Raw genomic sequence first — 20423 nt, 5'->3', positions numbered from 1 at the left:
TGCGACGGGGATGAGGGAATAAAAGAGCCAGTGAGAGAATGGAGGCGGTGCTATAGTAGAAGAAAAACTAGTGTTAGTCACTCACACAGTGTAGGCTTGTGGGGAGGTGAGGCGGAGACTAAAAAAGTGAAGTAAGGTAGGAGCGAGGGGCGGGGGGTGGGGGTGCTTTTCAGACAGAGGGGAGCTTGAGGAATAATGAGCTTTCCAAGCAGGAAAAAGAGAAAGGACCTTCTTGTTTTCTTCTGTCTCTCTCAGCCTTCCTTTCAAATGGTTTTCCACGCTTGATAAGTTCAGCCTGATTGGAGATTCCTGTGGAGAGTGAGTCAACAAAGAAGTTAAAGTCCTCCATCCATCAAAAAATATGGAAGTGGATTAGCCATTCATAGGTTTCTTTTGGCACATCCCCAACAGACAGACTCATCCATCAATATCACTTTGCCTTCTCTTGCTGCATTTTAGTACATTATACACGTTCACACCCTACAAAGTCCACTTGGCCATGATTTTTCTTTTCATGGAAAACGATGGGTTATTTGGTTTGATAAGCTAAACACAGCAGGCAAATATTAACCAAGTGCCATTGGTGCAGCTGGTGCAACGTTTGGCTCTGAAAGACACAAATCTGTGTAAACTAAGTCTGGAGGTTTTTTGGCAAACAGGCTGACGACAGTGCTGCTGTGACGGTGAGCTACGTAAATGTGCTGCAATAAAAACGTGGTGACTACCTGAGCTTTAGCACGGGAGAGTGGCTAGGAAATAAAACAGTCCAACAGAGGATGATCCGAACACAAGCAGGCAGGAGTTTAGTTTGGCAACAAGACACAGGAATTCACAGTTTGGCATGTGCGATGCGATTAACACTGAGGGTGTGCACGGGAATGTGTGTGTATGTGTTTGTGTTGTGTGTATGTGGGTGAATGTGTCTGGAAAAACATTGAGAGAGAGAGTGAATGAGAGAGGCAGAGCTGAAGGCATCCTTTCTGACTCATACTGAGGGAAGCCATGTTTGGCAGAGATGAGATGAGAGTTGAGAAACGTTTTAACTGAACGGTCCACACGCACACAAACACACACACACACACACACACACACACACACACACACACACACACACACATACTATGCTTAATGCTTCATTTGACCTCAGTGAAATTACATAACCTCTTTACTACTCGAAGGAAGAAAGCAGAAGAATTTTTAGGAATGATACAGACACATATCAGTATTTGCACTTGTGTGACAGTTCATACAGTTAGACATTTTTCCTCTCATCCAGAATTTTGACATGGAGGATTATTTCAAATCTCCCATTTAGGTTTGAGTTATTCAAATCGCCAAACATTTCAATTCAGAAGAAATATATGCTAATAAGTAATGACTGTCTATGGATTATTGTTAGTAAATGTGCCAGTCTGTTTGAAAAGACTTGCCGTCAAGCAATGAAAAAAAAAAAAAAAAATATATTCTTGACCACAGCCCAGAGTCAAACGTTGGCAAATTACACTGAAACTATCTTGATTTTTTCCCATGATTTTTGTTCCTTTATTGGCAACAACAGCCTTGTTTTTTCTTTTGTATCACACATGGGTGACTGCAAAAATCAATTAGCTGGCTTATTTATTTTAGTTTATATACACGAGACAAACTATATTCATGACTCCACTTGATCGGCATTTCTCCAGGGAGGGCAATGCTGGTTGATCGGGTCAACACTTTGGTTCAGACTGAAATAACTCAGCAATTATTTGAAAGATTACATCAACATTCATGGTCCTCAGAGGATGAATCCTAATGACTTTGGTGACCCCTTAACATTTCCTCTAGTTTTACAGTGAAGTTGGTATTTGTGGAAAAATCTTGTCAACTACTGGATGGATGGAATGAGTTTTGGCACAGATGCTAAGGGTCCCCGTCAGAGTGAATTATAATAACTTTGGTGATCCCTTACTTTTTCATTGCATCGTGAAATCAAAATTTTCAATTTGTCCAACACTTCAGTTTTTGGTAAAATAGTAATGGTATTCCCATCAATCAGAGCTGTACTTTGTATTTACTGCTAATTCAGAAATGGAAGCACAGTCACTAAAATGCTTATATCATTGTTGTTCTGAGAATGCTTGTATGATGACGTTGTGGTGAAGAGCCAAAGTACAGTTTCAGAGTTAGCAGCTCTGTGGCTGAGTTAAAGGGACAACCAGAGTTTAAATTAACAACGCTAAATGCTCCTGGCTCCTATTACTGGCTTCATGCTCTCTACTGTCTCTCACACAGGTGCCTGTAAATGTCAGTTTAGCAGCTGGAGTATGATTGTACTGGATCTGATTTCAGTTTAGCTGTTTTTTGTTTTTTTTTACTACTAATGCTGCCACTTCTACCTAAAAGATAAGACGGATTAAAAAAAAGATCTAAAAAAATGTTAAAGGCGGTACTTGTTCTGAAAATAATGTATTGGTGGATAATTAATGTAAATTTGAACCAGCACTTTAAGTCTGAAAATAAATCTGTGAGCACAAACTGCAGCTCAAGATACTTGCAATCAGACAGCAAATACCACAAGTTATTATTATTCACAGAGCAAAAAGAAAGAATTGTTGATGAAATCATCTTTCCACGGAGATGTTTGAATAACCATCATTAGCTTTGAACACACCAGCAATTAAGGTCTGAATTGCAGGGAGAGGCGATCTGTACTGTGTTATCGTTGTCAGTGGCTGCAAATCCCATTACATCATTGCTGGTATGACATTTATTTATATGAAGAGACACTGATGAAAAGATGTTGGAACAGAGTTGTACCAAAAATCCTATCAAAAGACTATTGATATTATATTGGACTCTCTTGTAACTCACTGTTAGAGTTGTATTTTATCTATGATGATGTGATAATAATATTACTGCTTACTGTGACAGAAAATATAATCTCTGGCATTTCCATAAATACTTTGACAACAAGGCGCTAATTTGTTAACGTCTCCTATCATTTGACTGCACAGGAATTAGATTTTCGTGGAGCGTGTGTGAACATTTCCAGCTCTTAGGTTGGTTGCAGGGTTGGTGGTTCAATCCCCAACTCGTGGCCACATGTCTAACTGACACAGAATTGGCCACTGAGTGTATTATTTGTTTAGCGTTTTAGATTACTCTCCTGAAGAAGCAAGAGACTCCTGGCTAAACAACAACAACTTACACGCTCCATGTCAAGCTGCATGAGCTGTAGCTATAATTATCATCTGCATGTTGTTTAGGACCAAAGGAAAAAAAAAATGCAAGTGGGACTGTCTGTCCGTCTGAGACGTAGAAACACTCACTGGCTCTTCTCATCAGGTGATGTAATAGGCTGCGGACAGAAAAAACATACTGTACAAATAGATCCTAACAGCTCACAGCTCTCTCTCCTCTGCACCAGGATCAATGATTATATCTTTAGTAAATGACAGTAAGATGTTTCGGGTGCAAAGTTGCAAGATGCAGTGAGGTGGATTTCTTTTTCCTGCAAGCACACAAAATCACATGAGAGTAGTTCATTAACTTTAGTAACTCACTATTCATAATCTGATTTGGTCAGCGGAGGACATTGGTCTCTGTGTGTATTTGTCTGAAATAACTGATGTGAAAATGTTAATGCTTCACCACAGCCGACAGGCCGAGGGTTCTTTCTTCATTCTTTTGAACAGATTTTCAGATGTCCAAAGAATCCCGACCATCTTCAGAGAAATCATCCCTTTACATTGTGCATGTGTGTGTGTGTGTGTGTGTGTGTGTGTGTGTGTGTGTGTGTGTGTGTGTGTGTGTGTGTGTGTGTGTGTGTCACCAATACTGACGAGGCCAAATCCCTGGCTTTCCCATCATTAAACCTCAGCTCCTCTGGAAAGCTTTAAATCAGGACCTTACCATTCCTCACCCTCACCGCAGCGACCCAACTGGCATCCATCACAGAACCATCAGAACAAGCAACAACAGACAACAGACTCCTTTGTCTTCAGCGAGCAAAGCAAGGGATTGGCTGATGGGGTCGGCCGAGGAGCAGGACTTGTAAACTAAAGAAAAGGAGAAAGAATCAGGGATCCTGCCATAAAACACACAGAAACAACAGAGAAACATGTGAATGTGACATATTGCCATGGCTGCTGGGTTGAAATTTGCTGTTGCCGTTTGGAGTGCGTGTTTGTGTGTGTTGTTGTGTCAGTGTGTCTAACTAGGATATGTTTAGAAAACTGTCTTCGCATTCATCCTCTTAGGGATAGAATCTCTGTGCTTACCTTAAACAAATAGTTTGATATTTTGGGAAACATGCTTGTACCACTCTCATGTCTGTACAGTGAAAATGATGCAACTGCCAGCAGGTAGTTAGCTTGGCTTAGCTTAGCTTAGCATACACACTGGAAAAAAAGGGGGAAAACAGCTAGCCTGGCTTTGTCCAAAAGTGATGAAATCTACTTAATAAACCTACAAACTTCACTAATTAACACGTTATGTCTCTTTTGTTGAGTCTGTAGAAAAATCTATATATAACAACAACAACAACAACAACAACAACAAGGAAGAAAAAAATAGATGTAAGAAGTTTTCACTGTGGTAATTGAACTCATTCTGGAAAACCCACATTGGATTAATTATCATTCAAAATGGAGATTTTTTATATGCCTGGACATGTCTGGAGGGAATATTTAATGATTAATTTTAGGGTTAAGACTAGGTTTTTGAATGAGGCATGTAGTGGTTATGGTTAAAGGTTGCAAGGAATGAAGGTATGTCGATGTGATATCCTGCTAATCTGTCTATTCATCGATCCTGTCCACCACTACTCATATGGTACAGTTATAGATTACAGAGATTATTCATGGCATGTTTTTTCTCTTTTTTTGCGTCAATTGGGTTTGAAAAACCACAAGCATTCTCAATTTTCTTGTAAGTTTTACTGCATCAATTTCTTTCTCTCACATATAGATGGAACAACTTCTCTGCTCTTGCATAATGATCTGACTTTGGGAAAATACAATGCTTCAAATGTTTCAGTTTGAGGTCTGGTCTGGGTTCTGTTAAACAGAAACAGGAGGTATGTGGAACAAAATGGATTTATGTTTTTCCATCCTGATGTGACGATCTGTTCATTAATCGTTGACCACAGTCATGTGCTTTTGATGGCGTCACATGTTCTGCAGGAATTGACTATAAAACTATATATAGACTATAAAAGTGGAGAATCACTTCATGACAATCGTGCTGACAAAAATATATGAAAAATGTTGACTTCATGTTTTGTTTTTAGCCTTGGTAAAAGAGAAAACAATGATTGCCTGTTGCCTCTTTAAATGACATAAACTTTTGGAGAAAGCTGTTTGGGCAGTTGAAAGTGAAGAAAACGAAGCTGATGGATTGGGGGGGATTCATCACCTCATCCAGCTGCTTTTGTACTGTATCTACAGTATATGATGTCATGAGCAACCTATATAAAATACCTGGTGTCGCACACACACACACACACACACACACACACACACACACACACACACACACACTTTATATACAAATACACAGGCTATACCCTCGATCTAAGCACTACTGAGTGTGTGTAACTCTAGCTGGCCCGGGCTCCTCGACCAGGCCAGTCGTTTCAGATGGGAGTGGTCCACTCCCAGGGGGGTGATGAAACCAGGACAGGTTATAAGATCTGCAGTCTACAGTGGCCCTCTGGGGACACACAGAACTGGGGCCACATTGTTCGCCAGTGTTATTGTGCATGAGGGTTTCCCATGGATCAAATGTTACAGACTTCAAACCCAGGGGTCTCAGCGCACTCGTAGCTGTTGTTCAATGGGCACGATGGGAGACGAGGCTGCTCACACACCGTTTCTCACTGATCTGAATGAGACCACACTGGACGTGGTCCCAGTGGCTCGTCGTCCGTATGTGCAGAAGGTAGTGATGGGAGTGGGGAGTGAGGAGGGTAGAAGGGAAGATGCTAGACACATTGATATAAACACTAGGGCTGAACTCTGAGGAGAAAGAGAGTGAGCGAAGGCAACGGAAGAGAAAGAGGAAGTCTAGACACTCAGTAACAGACAGTAGCAGACTGGGCCAAGAGGCAGAGTTTGCCACACAGGAAAACAAACTTCCCGTGCACACTCAAGGAATCGATTCTGTTCCGCAGCATTGATGTGACAGAGCAAAAGGCAAAAAGAGACAGCTCTGAAAAGTCATCAAAATTGTCAAGGGCTGAAAACACATTATGTGCTTTCACATAATACATTATGTGTTTTCATGGGTAAGACCATTAATATGTTATAGTGTGCCAGTCTTCAGTGGTAACTAAGTAACTAAGTAATTAAGTACATATAGCCTACTCAAGTACTATACTTAAGTACAGTTTTGGGTACTTCACTTGTTCACATTTCATTTATCTCACAGCTTTAGTTACTAATCTGCAGATTCATGTTATCAATAGAAAAATAATCAACTAATAACTTATGATGTATTATAGATGAAGATACCCAGCAATATATATATATATATATATATATATATATATAGTGGTTACAATCAGCCCCACCATTAACAGCTGCAACATTTAAGTGATGCTTACACATTCATGCATCAATAGTTGTAATACAATAATATGATATGATTCTGAAATGAGACACTCTGCATTTTAATGTGTTACGATGTTTATTTTATTTTAAAGTGTTCATGGAAACTAAACACTTTTATGTGATCACAATTTCTTACCTCATTATGATGAGACAATGGCATATATGATAATGATAAATTGTTGTCTCATCATGACAATGAGGTAATGAGTTGAAGCTTGTGTCATACCACAACTAAGGCAAAAATTTGGATGTGTTCATAAGAAAGAGAACATACACACGTATTAACTCTGATGTCTCAGCATGTTATCTTCTTTGGGATTACAGCATTAAAAATAAAGATTGTATCAGGGCTGTGAATGTGCCGCTTCCCCTCCTGCCTTTAATGTCGGCCAATGAGCCAGAATAGGCGTGCATCTCTCCTTCAGTTATTCACTGATCAGTCATCCTGATATCGTCAGTTCCACTCTGGTGTCAACACTGACACTACCTATCACCCTCTCATGAGAGCAGCAACAATGCACCAGTGGAGATGGTTATCCTGAGAATACAAGATAATTATGTTGCGATTTCAAGATAACAAAAAAAAAAAAAGAGAGATTGAACCATGAAGTTTTGCTTCATCACAACACTTCGTGACCAAACTATCATAATTCAACATGTAAACCAATTACATCCTGAACTGGGGAAATCTAATTTTGGTGGTCACAGGAATCTAATAACTGAATTACACGATGTAAATAGAACCAGTCATCGCTTGTGAACAGAGATGAAAAGAGGCTTTTACAAATACATAAAGTAAAAAAAAAAAAATCACCTGGAAATCAAGAGCTGGTCATAAAAACAACACAACAAACAAAACTGTGAAAAAAAGAAAGAAGCTAAAGTGGAGCTTCCCTAAATAGAAGGGAGTCATCGTTAATGTTATGAGCCACACCTGTGTCAAAGTGTAATCTTTGTTATAGTGTTAATGCTACCACTCACTCAGACTGGTACATTGCTCAGAAGCAAAAGGAAACAGTTTAACCTGTATTAGCGTTCACTTCTCCTTAAAATGATCTCCTGTGACAAAAGCAGCAAAAAAAAGTTATTCTAGTTGTTCTTTACAGAATTGCAACACAAGCTAAAACTCACAGTGTCACAGAAAGTAAATAGGATGATGGTAGTACATTTACAGTGTAATTAATTTCAGACAGGGTTTGTGTTTCTCAAATAATCTGTGGCCTGTGGTGCCAAGGGGAGTGACCAGAAACCCGACCGTGTTTTTGTTAAAGATGCATTTGAGGTTCTCAAAGACTAAAATATGACACCCTTCTTTTTTGTGTCATAAACAACTGGGCAAATAAGCCCATCTCTGTATAAATAAGAGATGAAAGTGATGAATGACAGCAGAATGAAAAAAGGGGAGACAATGGCACGAAGGAGAGACAGCTAGTATCTCATCTCATCACAGCTTGGTTTCAGTCTCACCACCTCTGAGATGAACCTTCCTTGAGACGAACATGTGGCATGTATTATTTCACTTCATGTTGCATTCAAGGGATTCATGTATAGCTCTGGCTGAAGACATGCCTTTGCAGAACTGTGACTGCATGATTGAGAGAACACCATAATCGTCATCATCATCACCATCAGCAGCACACTCTATGTGCAATTGTGTCAGTTTATATCATCCTATGTTTATGCAATGTGTTGTTACGTATTTAGTTAGTTGGAAGAAAAATGTGTCTGTTTTTATACCCTGGTCCTAAAAGAAATTATAATTTAGTTCAGCTATATTTTTTACAGTTTAAACTTTTCTTTTTTTGTTTAAAGTTACACTCGATTCTGCTTCATCTTTTCACAAACTTCGTCTGGTTTCCCTTCCCTTGCTTTGCTGTGTAATGTTTCATAGGTTTAAGGACAGATTCATTACCTCCATCTAGTGGTGGCAACAACAACAACAATACTATACTACTATACACACGGCAATCAGACAGGTTAATAATAACAGTAACCAAATTAATTCATTTCCTGGCTTTGAGTGTGCTAAGCTAAGATAACCAGCTGCTGGTTTAGCATCATATCGCTGCACAGATGTGTGAGTGGTATCCAACACTCAGCAAGGAAAGTGAATAAGCATATACTTTTTAAAACTTGTAACTTAGTTCATCATGTCAGAATATTTGTAATAAAAGCTGTTATTTTTCCATTTGATGTAATACAAATTAATTGAAGCTGAAAAAACAGTAAAAGACTGCTGGTTTATAATGATAGTTTATAGTTTATGTATAGTTTATGTTTATAGTATAGTTTATGCTTTATTAATAACCTCCTGAACTGAATGGTTTTCACTACTTAACCACAAATTCTAATAATTTTACCCATTCATGTCTTGGGACATGGATTCAAGTTTCAACCAAGTGTTTGCATGTTCACATTTTCTCACACAGCCCAGAGACATACAAGTCCAATTAGATTTACAGTCTGTGTTTGTTGGAATATGTCTCTCTGTGTGTGGAGTGGAGTGTCAGTGTCAGTGGCTGATTAATGACAAAAAAACAGGATCAGTCTATTTCCTACAATGAATGATGGACTGAACATCACTCTCACAGGTTCATCAATGAGATTACTGATGACATAGTCAGGACATTAGGGCCTGAATGGTCACATGGTTTATTACATTAATCCAGGAGAGTCAAGGAGAGAGAGAGAGAGAGAGAGAGAGAGAGAGGGCGTGGCTGGAGGTTAAGGTGAGAATGTAGGCTGACAGATGGCCTCACTAAGCACCTGCAAATGCTGCCAGGTTTTATTTGCACTGTAAGTGTTTGGCTCAGGAAAATTAGCCTAGCACTGTAGAAACAAGATGGAGGCAAAGCAACAGAGAGGAATAATGTGACAGAGCAGTCAGAAACTGCAAATGGACCAACATAGACACTACTGACGACTCTAAAGTTTGTAAAGAGTTAAATACACAGGACTTCTCAGGTCATATATATCTAAAAACCAGATGGAGCTGATGGACAATTTTCTAGAGGACTGGCCAGAATCTCTGGACATTTTTGGGTCAGTGTGGATGGATGCATTGGAGGTGTCTGGAGCAGCTGAAAACTGGTCTATTTGTCTGAATCTTGTGGAGCATCTGTGTCTGGATTTGCTGAGCCAGATGGATTTTTTACTGGAACACCAAGCTGTGTGCTTCAACGTACTGGGTCCACTGTTTGCTGACGACCCATATGTTTGGATGTTCCTCCACAACTGAATTGGACAGAACATTTTTCAAATTTGTTGCTTGGAAAAAATGTGAAGCATTTGAAGTACAACATCTCTAGTGAATTTGCTGTTGCAGGCGGAAAACAGTGGGAATATTTTATGTCATAGTCATTAAAACTGAGTTAGTGTGAAGCAAAGGTTTCCTGTATGTGATCAATTGCTTTTATTGGATGAACATGATTTTATTTTTGTTCCCAGGAATGAATGAATGTGCATCTCACATGGCTAGAACAGAGATTCATCAAGACTATAGCACATTATTATATGTATTGTACAGCAAGAGTCATGCATTTTCATCCAGTACTGCACAACCAAGACTGTGCAAATTAATTCATCTTGAACTACTGGATTAAAAAGAAATCTTGGAGAGAATCACAGGATCAAATATATGTGTGTTGATGTGTGTGTGACTCAGCTGTGGAATGATGAACCATTGTAATGCACATCTGAAAAACTGTCTGTTGTTTTGTGTCATGATTCAGTCTGTGAGTCTGGATGAGATAAGAAACTGAAACAATATTTTGTACCACTGCAATAAATGATCACAAATCTATGACCAAAGGCAGTTGCTGATCATTTTAACACCGATATGACTTTCATTTTTTTCATCATAATTATTCCACAATCTACACACTATCATATTTCACTGAAGCAACAAACTCCTCCTCGTTATAAGCAATAACAGTTTGATAGAGGATGTACAGTATAGTCTCACTGATTCAATCTAACATAGGATTAATCCACAGACATTGCTGCTGGCTAAACTTTTTAGTATAGATTGTGTGATTATCATCATTATATGATTGCCATCCTACTGTGTCAAGTATTTTATACACATTCTATATATTTTACCATATAGGAATAAAAATAAATGGGGTAGGCTACAGTTTACATATCTTTCGCAGTATTTAATTCTAGATTTAAGTGTCACAATATTTATTTATTAATCTATTTTATTTATTCATTTATTTATTCAGTTAGTTAGTTATTTAGTTAGTGGAAGTATGCCAGTGAGGGTTTCAGCTTCCTGTTAAGGATTATCAATCCTACAGTACCCAGAATTCCATGCTGCAGTAGCGTGATCACGTTGTACGCTCGTTACGCAATGTTGTTTCAGAGGTTGTGTACATTTGTCGGACTGCACGTCTGAAGAACACACTGTGACTGCAAATTCCGGCAGTTTATCAGTTTACAGGCTTTAGTCTGAGAGAAGAATCTCTAAAGGTAAGAATCACTTGAGCTGTGCTTTCTGTGACAAAAAGGCTCTTTGTTCATAAACCACAGAGTCAATCAACCTCAACGAGACAACAGCAGCTGCGCTGTAAACAAAGTCTAATGCTCGCCGCTTTAGCTTTGATGTTTAACATGATTACACTGTCGAATCATCGTGAAACACACTATTCAGCAAAAATTCAAAACTAAAACAAAAGAGATTGAGAGCAAGTTTATAAAACAGTAAGACCACTTCACATTTTAAACATTGACCTTATTGCTCTTAACTACAAATGATTTATACTTAACATTTTTGCTTATTTTAAACTTGCTTGAGTTTGGTATTCTAACAGATTTGTACAGAAATGAATCGTAGACACTAGAAAAATACCAGACTTCTACACCACAATAGAGTGGTTTCAGAATGGTAAGCTGTAATGTAAAGTACAGGTTATATATCATTTATAATAAAGAGTCTAAAACATGCAAAAACCAGTGTTAGAGTCTATATAAGGCACTCAAACAGCTTTTTTCTATCTGCCTCACTTCATCACTTGATGAGTTTTTTTCCCCCCCTCATTCCTTCTTCTCTCCAACTCTTTTCCTGTTGATTTTCCCTGCTTACCTCATCGCTGTATCATGTTCAGTATTGCTTCAGTATTGCCCTGAGTGTTCAGGTCATACTGTTTCTCCCTGTTATCCTGCAGATAAGAGCTCATGTCCAATCTGTTTGCAGTTTGTCCGATGAGCTCCTCTCTGCTGTCTCTGTTTCTTGCTCCCTCCAGTCTGTCATCATGAGCTCCTGACATCTGTCTGTTCGTTCATCGTCATGAGTGGTGCTGCTCTGGCTGTCGTGGTCGTAGTTGTCTTCTTCTTGGCCCTCTACCTCCTCCAGCGTTATGGAGATTTGCGGAAGCAGCAGCGGATGGTCCTGTTCGGGACGCTGCTCTCCTGGTTCCTCTGCTTCCTCATCATCTTCATCCTGCCACTCGATGTCAGCACGGTATGAAACCATTGCAGCTGTTTGAAGTGTGTGTCAACATAAGGTCATTTTTGGCTTGGGTTTTTTAAAGAATAAAAAACTGCATCACCAGGATGTGAGTCCGTGTGTGTTCTTTGAGAATAATCTGTGTAAGAGTGATGTTGAGCTGTGTGTTTACTCACACTGCTCTTGCCTCTGGCGTCATACCTGTACCATTGTTATGTGATGAATAAGCTCCATCCTGTGTTTCACTGTGTGTTCACCTGACTGTGCAAACTCTGCTCCTCTCTTAGACCATCTACAAGCAGTGTGTTCTTGACAATTCAAACCACCCTACTCCTGTAACTCAAGCAAGACGCACTCATCAGACCGCAGCCAGCCCATCTCTTTATCCATCTGTGAGGTAAATACAATTTTTGATTTATCAATGCCAGGGCTACGGTTTGCTGATTTCAATGCAGTCTCTTTCTACGTGTTGTGTTTCAGAACCATTCAAAAATCATACACAATATATAACCTTTTGGTTAAATTGGACAGTTCTTACCTAAACCTCAGATATTCAAATTTCTTCTGATTTTCAATGTATTCTATTGCTTTAAATGATATAATTTACATATTTTATGGTATTATTTTATATATTGTGTAGATAATAATAGTAAATAATAAATGATACCACAGCAAAAGCCAATTGGAAAGAAGAATGTGTGTGTTGTATTATCTGAATGACCTGATCCTGTTATCAGTGTTAGAGTCAAAAAAATTTTATAAACTTTTATTGATTCATACATGCACAAACAGTTTTGCTGTGGCATTATATGATGTTATTTGCTCAATTTTATTACATAGTGTTCTGCAGTCACTCCTCTGCAGTTGAGTGTCTGGTCATAAAGGTGTTTCTCAGACTTAGAAAAAGACTCACCCATTTCCTTACTTATCTCTCATGGTAAAACATTATCTGCATCAAATCCAGCCGTACATATAACCCTGTTGCAAGGGATGTGAACTGAATTCCATATGTGGTGTTCACAGCACGGAAAAAATGCAATTTTAAAAAATTTGGCATATGAAAATATCTTTCCATAAACAGTACCCCGTTTTAATCTGGCTCTACTGAGTTTTTTTTATTGGCACTACATCATGTTGATGAAAAAGGATGAATAGTTTTAAAAAATTTTTTGTAATTTCCCCTTTAAAGCAGCTATAGTGTACGATGTGACACACATATAATGTGAGAGCAAATTGTATTTAATCTGCATGATTGAGTTTTATAGTAGTGCAGTTGGTTAGGCCAAGCATATGTCAAATCCACTGTAAAATGCTTTAACTCTGCTTTTTGGAACTGCGTGTGTGTGTGTGTGTGTGTGTGTGTGTGTGTGTGTGTGTGTGTGTGTGCGCGCGCGCGTGCGTGTGTGTTTGCGTGCGTGTGTTGCAGTGTACCAAAGGTGTGTGAGGAGCCCTGGAGTTATATCCCAGATGGCGTCCTACCAGTTTTTTGGAGAGTTGTATACTGGACTTCTCAGTTTCTTACTTGGTGAGATCCTACCACACACACTCAGTCACTCACTCAAACCTCGACTATAACTATAACTGTATGTTCCACCCTTTGTTATATAGACAGTTGTGTTTTGGTATATTGACTCTCTGTCTTCTCTGTGTGTGTATGTGTGTTTTCTGAGTGTACAGGCTGCTGTTGCCCTTCATGCAGTCTTATGCACGGTCGGGAGCTTTCTCCAGAGTTGGAAAGATTAAAACGGCTCTCATTGAAAACGCCATCTATTATGGAACTTACCTCCTTATCTTCATCTCTCTGCTCATCTACGTGGCTGCTCACCCACAGTGGAAACTCACATGGTCAGTCAAGTGTAGCTGCATTCATAAGACAGTGAATGGGCCCACACATTTTAACCTAGAAGAAAAGAAAAACAAAAAACCCACTTGCTCATGTAGCACCGTGGTTGTGTTTTCTAAGCTGCCATTATCTATTATGTATTGTGTATTGATGCATTACGTATTGATTAAAATATTGATTAAGTGTATTGATTATCTGGCTTTGTAAAACTTGTGCAGGACGGATCTCCAGACCATCTGTATAACAGCTGCCAACACCTGGGGCCTCTTCCTTCTGGTTCTGTTGCTAGGCTACGGTCTGGTGGAGATCCCTCGTTCTTATTGGCTCTCATCTTCCCATGGTTACCTGCTGGCCAAGACCTATTTTAAAGCAGCAAAAATGGCTACTGAGAAGGCAGCAGCCGAGGAGAACCTAGCAGATGTTATGGAGGTGAGTTTTATAAACAATTCAGTGCTGTAAGAGTGTTAAGAGAACAGCTTCCAGCAGGTGTTAAAAATGTTGTCCTTATATGTATGAAAACCATTTTTTAACAACAAAATCAACATATCATCTGCATTTTGTCTGGCTTTTCACTTTAACAAGGAGAAAAATATTATGTATTATCAGGAGGTGGCAGCTGTCCATGAATCTGTCAGGTACAACCACTCTCTCAGGAAGTGTGTGGACACCATTTTGACAAAGGTGAGAAATACATGAACGCGATTTGTTCCCTAAATCAAATTCACTAACCGATACAAGTTTTCCTTTTTATGTGTACATGGAAAAAGTAATGTTGCACTTACAGATTTTACAGTCAGGATCTGTGGGACAGCCTTCATTTGAGTTTTATCTCATTCCAGTGTCCCACTGAGTACCAAGAGGAGATGGGAAGAAATGGGGAAAGCTCTTTTGAGGCGCAGAATGTCCTTCCCACCAAAAGAGGACTAGTTAAGCTTCATAAAAAAGTAATTATTATTTTTAACCTTGCACTGTCATTTTAGAGGAAGCAATGCAAAAATATAGCAGCATACGGAAATGCGAATAGTATTTATTTGCCCTGGTTACCTGTATGTGTGCGTGTGTTTCAGGTCATTTCTGCAGTGCAGAGACACGGTCAGACACAGGTTCAGTGGTCCATCTTGTTAGACCAGGCTTTTCACCTGGAAGATGTAGCTAAAAGTCGGAGCAGCCCGGTACGACACTTTGTCCACAGCTTCCCCTCAGCGCACCACCACGGCTGGATCTGTAGGTTCATCTACACTCCTACTGTGGGTGAGTACAGTCACTACCAGAATCTCAAATTCATAGATGAGGCAACTTAACTTGACTACAAAGTAAAGGTACTTATAATTCAGTATTCCCATTTTGCTAGACATGACCTTTAGTAGCCTGCCAGTGTTTCTTTGACTTGCGTATCCTATTTTCGAATAAATTTTTTCCACCACTGGTCATATTTCTCATCCTATAACAGTGATTTCTTGGGATCCTGATTGCTGCTATTCTTTTATTCCAGTCATTCTGGTCTTTTCTATGTGTGTATTTAATGTATCCCAGAATTCCCCCGATACAGTTGAATTGGCGGGGGGGGGAAAATGCTGCTGAACTTTAAGTTTTACTGATATAGAAGTGTTGTTTTAGAGTGTCAAAAACACAAATCTTAAGGAAACACTGTATAACTGAACTCTGTGGTATGTCAATTATTGGTAACTTCAGCACAAAGACAAGATCTCATGATCTCAGATAATAATTAATAATGAAAATAGAACAGACAGGTTTTAGGGGCACACTTTCATGCAAATCATGGTAAAAGGACCGAGTTTTAGAAAGACTTCTGTCTGTGTGGCAGTAAAATGTATAATCTTCTTTGCTTGTGAGCTCTTTTTGAATCCATGCTGACAGTATGTGACATGTGTAACTCAAATGCCAGTTTGAATGTTCCTCCAACATTTGTATTTATGCATGTGCATGTGTTTGTGTTTTTGTGTGTGTGTGTGTGTGTGTGTGTGTGTGTGTGTGTGTGTGTGTGTGTGTCCGTGTGTGTCCCAGAGTGGTTCTGGGAGTGTGTGTTCAGGCAGGGTTCCTACAGGCTGCTGGCCGTGCTCCTGGGTCTCCTCTCTGCAGCAGTGGTCTGGTCTGAGTGCACCTTCTTCAGCACACACCCTGTCCTCTCTCTCTTCGCTGTCTTTATTCGGATGGCTGAAAAACAATACAACTACGTTTGTATTGAGGTGAGCATGTGTCGAGTGAGGGGCATGGAAACACACATACCCAACAAACCTAAGCTTCCAATGCAAACCAACATATTATTTATTTATTTATTCATTATACATTTTTCTCTTTACGAGGAAATTGTTAGAATATATTTATCATTGCCTTGTAAACACATGTAGTCTCATCTCATTATATTGTTAATAATCAATAATATGCTGTGAACAAAAAGTATTTATACTCACAATAATACGCTCGTTTGAGATGTGTGGCATTGAATTAATCCTCTCTACCTGTTGTTTTGTTTCTTTTCACCAGATGGCGTGCTTTACCAGTATCCTCTTCCTGTGTGTGTGCGTCTACTCCACAGTGTTCAGGATACGAGTTTTCAACTACTATCACCTGGTGCCACATCACCAGACGGATGCTTACAGCCTGCAGTTCAGCAGCATGTACGTCCCTCATGAAGTCAGACTTTAAGATATTTTATTTCACATAATAGGCATAAGGTGTTGGTTTAGTTAATCTGTTTACACATTAAAATGTAAGTTTAAATTTTAGCATCACATAACGTTTCCGTCATAATGTTTTTGATTTTTTACGAGTGGAAGTTGTTACACTAAACTGTTGTCACCAGTGTTACAGGGCACAGTTTCTCACACTGTTTAACTCGTGTATTATGACATTATGTTTCTTCTTTTTTATCTTTTCCACTCAGGTTATTTTGTCGCCTGACTCCTCCTTTGTGCCTCAACTTCCTGGGCCTGATTCACATGGACTCCGCCATCTCGCACCAGGACAGAATTCAGACATCCTACACTTCTGTGGGTTCCACACACACACGCGCACACACACACACACACACACACACACACGCGCACACACACTCCCGCGCACACACATACACACACACAAGCCAACACAGGCACTCATATTAACAAACATGTATGAATGCACCCGTCACAGATTAGAGCCTTTCAGCAAATGTTATAGTAAGCAGTATGATCACAAAAATATATATGTACAGAAATATAAAATGGAGTGATGCAGTTTCTCTTTTTCTCTCCCTCCGTCAGATCATGGGCTCTATGCATCTTCTATCTTTCATATCTGATGGGTTCTACATCTATTATCCCATGATGGTTTTGCTGCTTTGCTTTGCCACCTTTTACAAGTAAGCCAGTAACCATAAACAACTAAACCCTGGTTTAATATGAAGACTACCTTAAAGTATACTGTAGTTTTGGTTATATGCTTACAAAATTTAGATTGACTCATCAGCCGATATGAGCCTTTTTGCGGATATATCAGAATCAGTGTATGTGTCAGCCGATAAGTAACAAAAAATAACAGTACAGAAAGGAATTTGCAGAAATTTTTTTTTTAGGTAATTCAGAAAGGGTGTTTCCATTACATAATTTGTCCACCAGCGAGCACTGACAAGTCGATTTTTCAACCTTAAACTGACCCACTTGTTTTTTGACAGATCAGACCTGCATGGGTCTGAGAAACCGTTGTTAGTTAGATCTTCTTTTTCATGTTGCACATTAAGAAAGTATGTTCAACAGCATATTTGAAATTGTCTGTGTTTATAGCCTGGGCTCTCGCTGTTTGAACCTCCTGGGCTTCCATCAGTACATCACTGACGATGACTTGACCTCTGACCTGGTGGATGAAGGCAGGGAACTCATCAGAAGAGGTAGTTTTAGTAGAAAGTCAAATGCTCACTTTCCGTATTTGTTTGACTCTTTTATTAACTTTTGTGTGAAATATTTTGCAGACTTGATCCAATATTTGTTTCTCTCCTTTTTTATAGTAACTTTTATAGTAAATTAACTACTTATTTGATACAGCAGCTTTCCTATTCACTCTTATATTATATATTTACTTCTTATACCTCAAGTTGTTGAATGTGTGGAAATGAATAAATATCAATTTTAATGAACAAAAGTGCACATTCTTTTTAACTGCTCTATAATTTGTCTATTTGTAGAAAGAAGGAAAAGACAGAAAGCTGCAGATGGAGAAAATCGGAGATGGGTTAGGAATTTTTATTCTATCAAATAATTTCTCTCAAGACAATCTCCCCAATCTGTTGGCTCACTGGTTCTTTCTTGTTTGTGCTTAGTGTATCCAGGTATTTATGTGCCTTTTTTTGTTTTGTGTTTCAGGCCTGGAGGGAGCGGTATGGAATCCATGGGACCGCTGGACGGAGCCGAGCTGATTACACTGAGTTAAAGGATGACAGTCCTGTAACAGAGATCAAGAAAAGTGGTAGGGCTCAGAAAAACTACTATAACTAATAGTTCTACTAATACTAATATTTCTCTGTGTTGCTCATTGTTACTGATATGACAATACATTTTCAACAAGGTTCTGGGTGAATGGCTTGGTTTTTACGAGGTTGTTTATAGACAGTTGACCCCTAAACTTACTGCCCTGTGCCGGAAACTAAACATCTGCCATTTTAGCCAAAAGGCTCCCCACCCACACAAGGGAGGCTTTACGCTGTGTCAGGGTGGGTTACTCTGGAATTTGCATCACCCAGTGACGCTATATTCCCAAGCTCCCACAATAACTTACATGCATAATGAAACATGTACAACAAAAAAGTCATTTCGGAAGAGCTAATCTGTCCAACAAAAAATTGTGGCAATTTCTGTGTTCTGTCACCTTACAACTCTATGTTCTCATTCAAATAAACCTTTTGTTGATCAAGATCGCTTATGTCAGTCAAAAAATGCATGCTTAAAGTATACTGTCTATACATTGCTCTTTGTCATTCTCAGTTATCACGGTCACCAGAAGAGATGGAGAGACAGACGAGCAGCAGACTGGTTTACTGCAAGACAACTCCAGTGATGAAGGCTCTCCGAACAGAAGGTACGGATCTCGCTACATAAATTACACATGTTTAGTGTTTGATAGAGGCTGAATAATAATAATGTCCTACAGAGTCAAATCACATATGGTCAAACATGCTTTCTCTGTCACTTACTCTGCCTCTCTGTGATCGACACAGCAGATCCACAGGAGGACGTTACCTGTCTCTGTCACCTTCTAGCACGGGCATCTTTGGAGATGTTTGATTGACCGAGGACATGGAAGGAAAGCATAAGTAATAACATAAAGGACTGTACGTTTTCTTGAAAAAAGTCTAAACGCAAAGGATTATACCTCAGGAATTAAAGAGGATGACAATGTATCTGAGACGTGCATATTATCAGGTAATGGATGAACATGAACACTGTAAATAAAGGTTTTATATCTCAGCTGATTTATGTAACTGGTTTATAGAAAGAGATTAGTAACTCTAAAGGGATGTTTCTCAACCAAAGACATAACCAGTTTTTGTACAACCAAACCTTCTTGATATTATCTTTTCGAGTTGTGTTTCATAAGTAGACTGAAGGATGAAAGAGATGAGTGAAATATTTGTGCACATGTAGTATTATCTATCTATACAGAGGGGCCGCTGGAGCCAATCCCAGCTGACATTGGGCAAAAGGCGGGGTAACTCCTGAACAGGTCGCCAGTCTATCACAAGACTAGCATATAGAGACAAACCATTCCCACAGTGAGAACATGCAAACTCAACACTGAGGGGCCCAGGCAGGCCAGTAGGTTCAAACCCAGAACCCTCTTGCTATGAGGAAACATTGCTGACCACTGTACAACCGTGCTGCCCAACACTCATTATATATGTGGATATTCATTGTTGTCCAAATATTGATATATTTTATATAGGAATTAAATAGCTTACTGTGCCACAAACCAAATGAAAACAGTTTACATTAACTCAAAGGGAAGATATTAACATTAACCTAATTTTTTTTCTTGTTGAAAGTTTTGTGTTTATGGAGTATTTGTTTACCATATTTATTAAACAACATGACTTGTATGTAATACATGCAATGTAAACTAAACTGAATAAATGTAATGTCATTTAAGTAAGGAGAGTTTTTCCCTATAATAATACGTTCCATAATGCATTATAATTTGCCCAAACACTGCACAGTACAATTAATTATATTAAATGTATTGGTGATACAAGGTTATGATCATTCTAAACAGGAATTTATTCAATACTACGGCAAATGCATTGAGAAAATTCCTTTGTAACATGGATGGGAATTTTCCACATCACAGTGAAATTCAATTCGTTTTTTTTCCTGACAACACGATTTTAAATTTCCTCAGACATATAAATCAGACTGCTTCTCAGTCGGAGCTATTGACATTTTTTAGAACATCTAGTAAGACAACTGACATGTTCTATTATAATGCATAATAATAACGCGTCCATTTTTGGCCGTTTCCAGCACCCGTACCGTAAATACACGAAGAGTGCACA

The 20423-nt window shown here is 39.0% G+C and overlaps 1 protein-coding gene across 3 annotated transcripts; it reads left to right on the top strand.

Moving 5' to 3' along the window:
- Window positions 1-10925: 10925 nt before the first annotated feature.
- On the top strand, window positions 10926-19341 carry lmbrd2a (LMBR1 domain containing 2a). Of its 3 annotated transcripts, XM_087176087.1 has the most exons (19): window positions 10926-11063; window positions 11837-12054; window positions 12327-12436; window positions 13466-13564; window positions 13717-13884; window positions 14101-14311; window positions 14489-14563; window positions 14722-14826; window positions 14950-15133; window positions 15908-16089; window positions 16388-16521; window positions 16788-16893; window positions 17146-17243; window positions 17665-17768; window positions 18063-18109; window positions 18241-18347; window positions 18502-18587; window positions 18859-18952; window positions 19092-19341. In XM_087176087.1, the coding sequence occupies exons 2-19, from the start codon at window positions 11881-11883 to the stop codon at window positions 19156-19158; spliced, it is 2151 nt and encodes a 716-aa protein (XP_087032213.1). In that variant the 5' UTR covers window positions 10926-11063; window positions 11837-11880; the 3' UTR covers window positions 19159-19341. The 3 variants fall into 3 exon arrangements, with proteins under 3 accessions (XP_087032213.1, XP_023270183.1, XP_023270182.1); XM_023414415.2 differs by lacking the exon at window positions 18502-18587 and having other exon boundaries at window positions 18241-18343; window positions 19095-19341; XM_023414414.2 differs by lacking the exon at window positions 18502-18587 and having other exon boundaries at window positions 18241-18343.
- Window positions 19342-20423: the final 1082 nt, after the last annotated feature.

The sequence above is a fragment of the Seriola lalandi genome, unplaced genomic scaffold, assembly GCF_002814215.2.
Source record: "Seriola lalandi dorsalis isolate HSWRI2012SDOR001 ecotype SW California unplaced genomic scaffold, Sedor1 jcf7180002054524, whole genome shotgun sequence".
Classification (NCBI taxonomy): domain Eukaryota; kingdom Metazoa; phylum Chordata; class Actinopteri; order Carangiformes; family Carangidae; genus Seriola; species Seriola lalandi.
The sequence above is the reverse complement of the archived record's forward strand: the minus strand, read 5'-3'. Positions and strand labels throughout refer to the sequence as shown.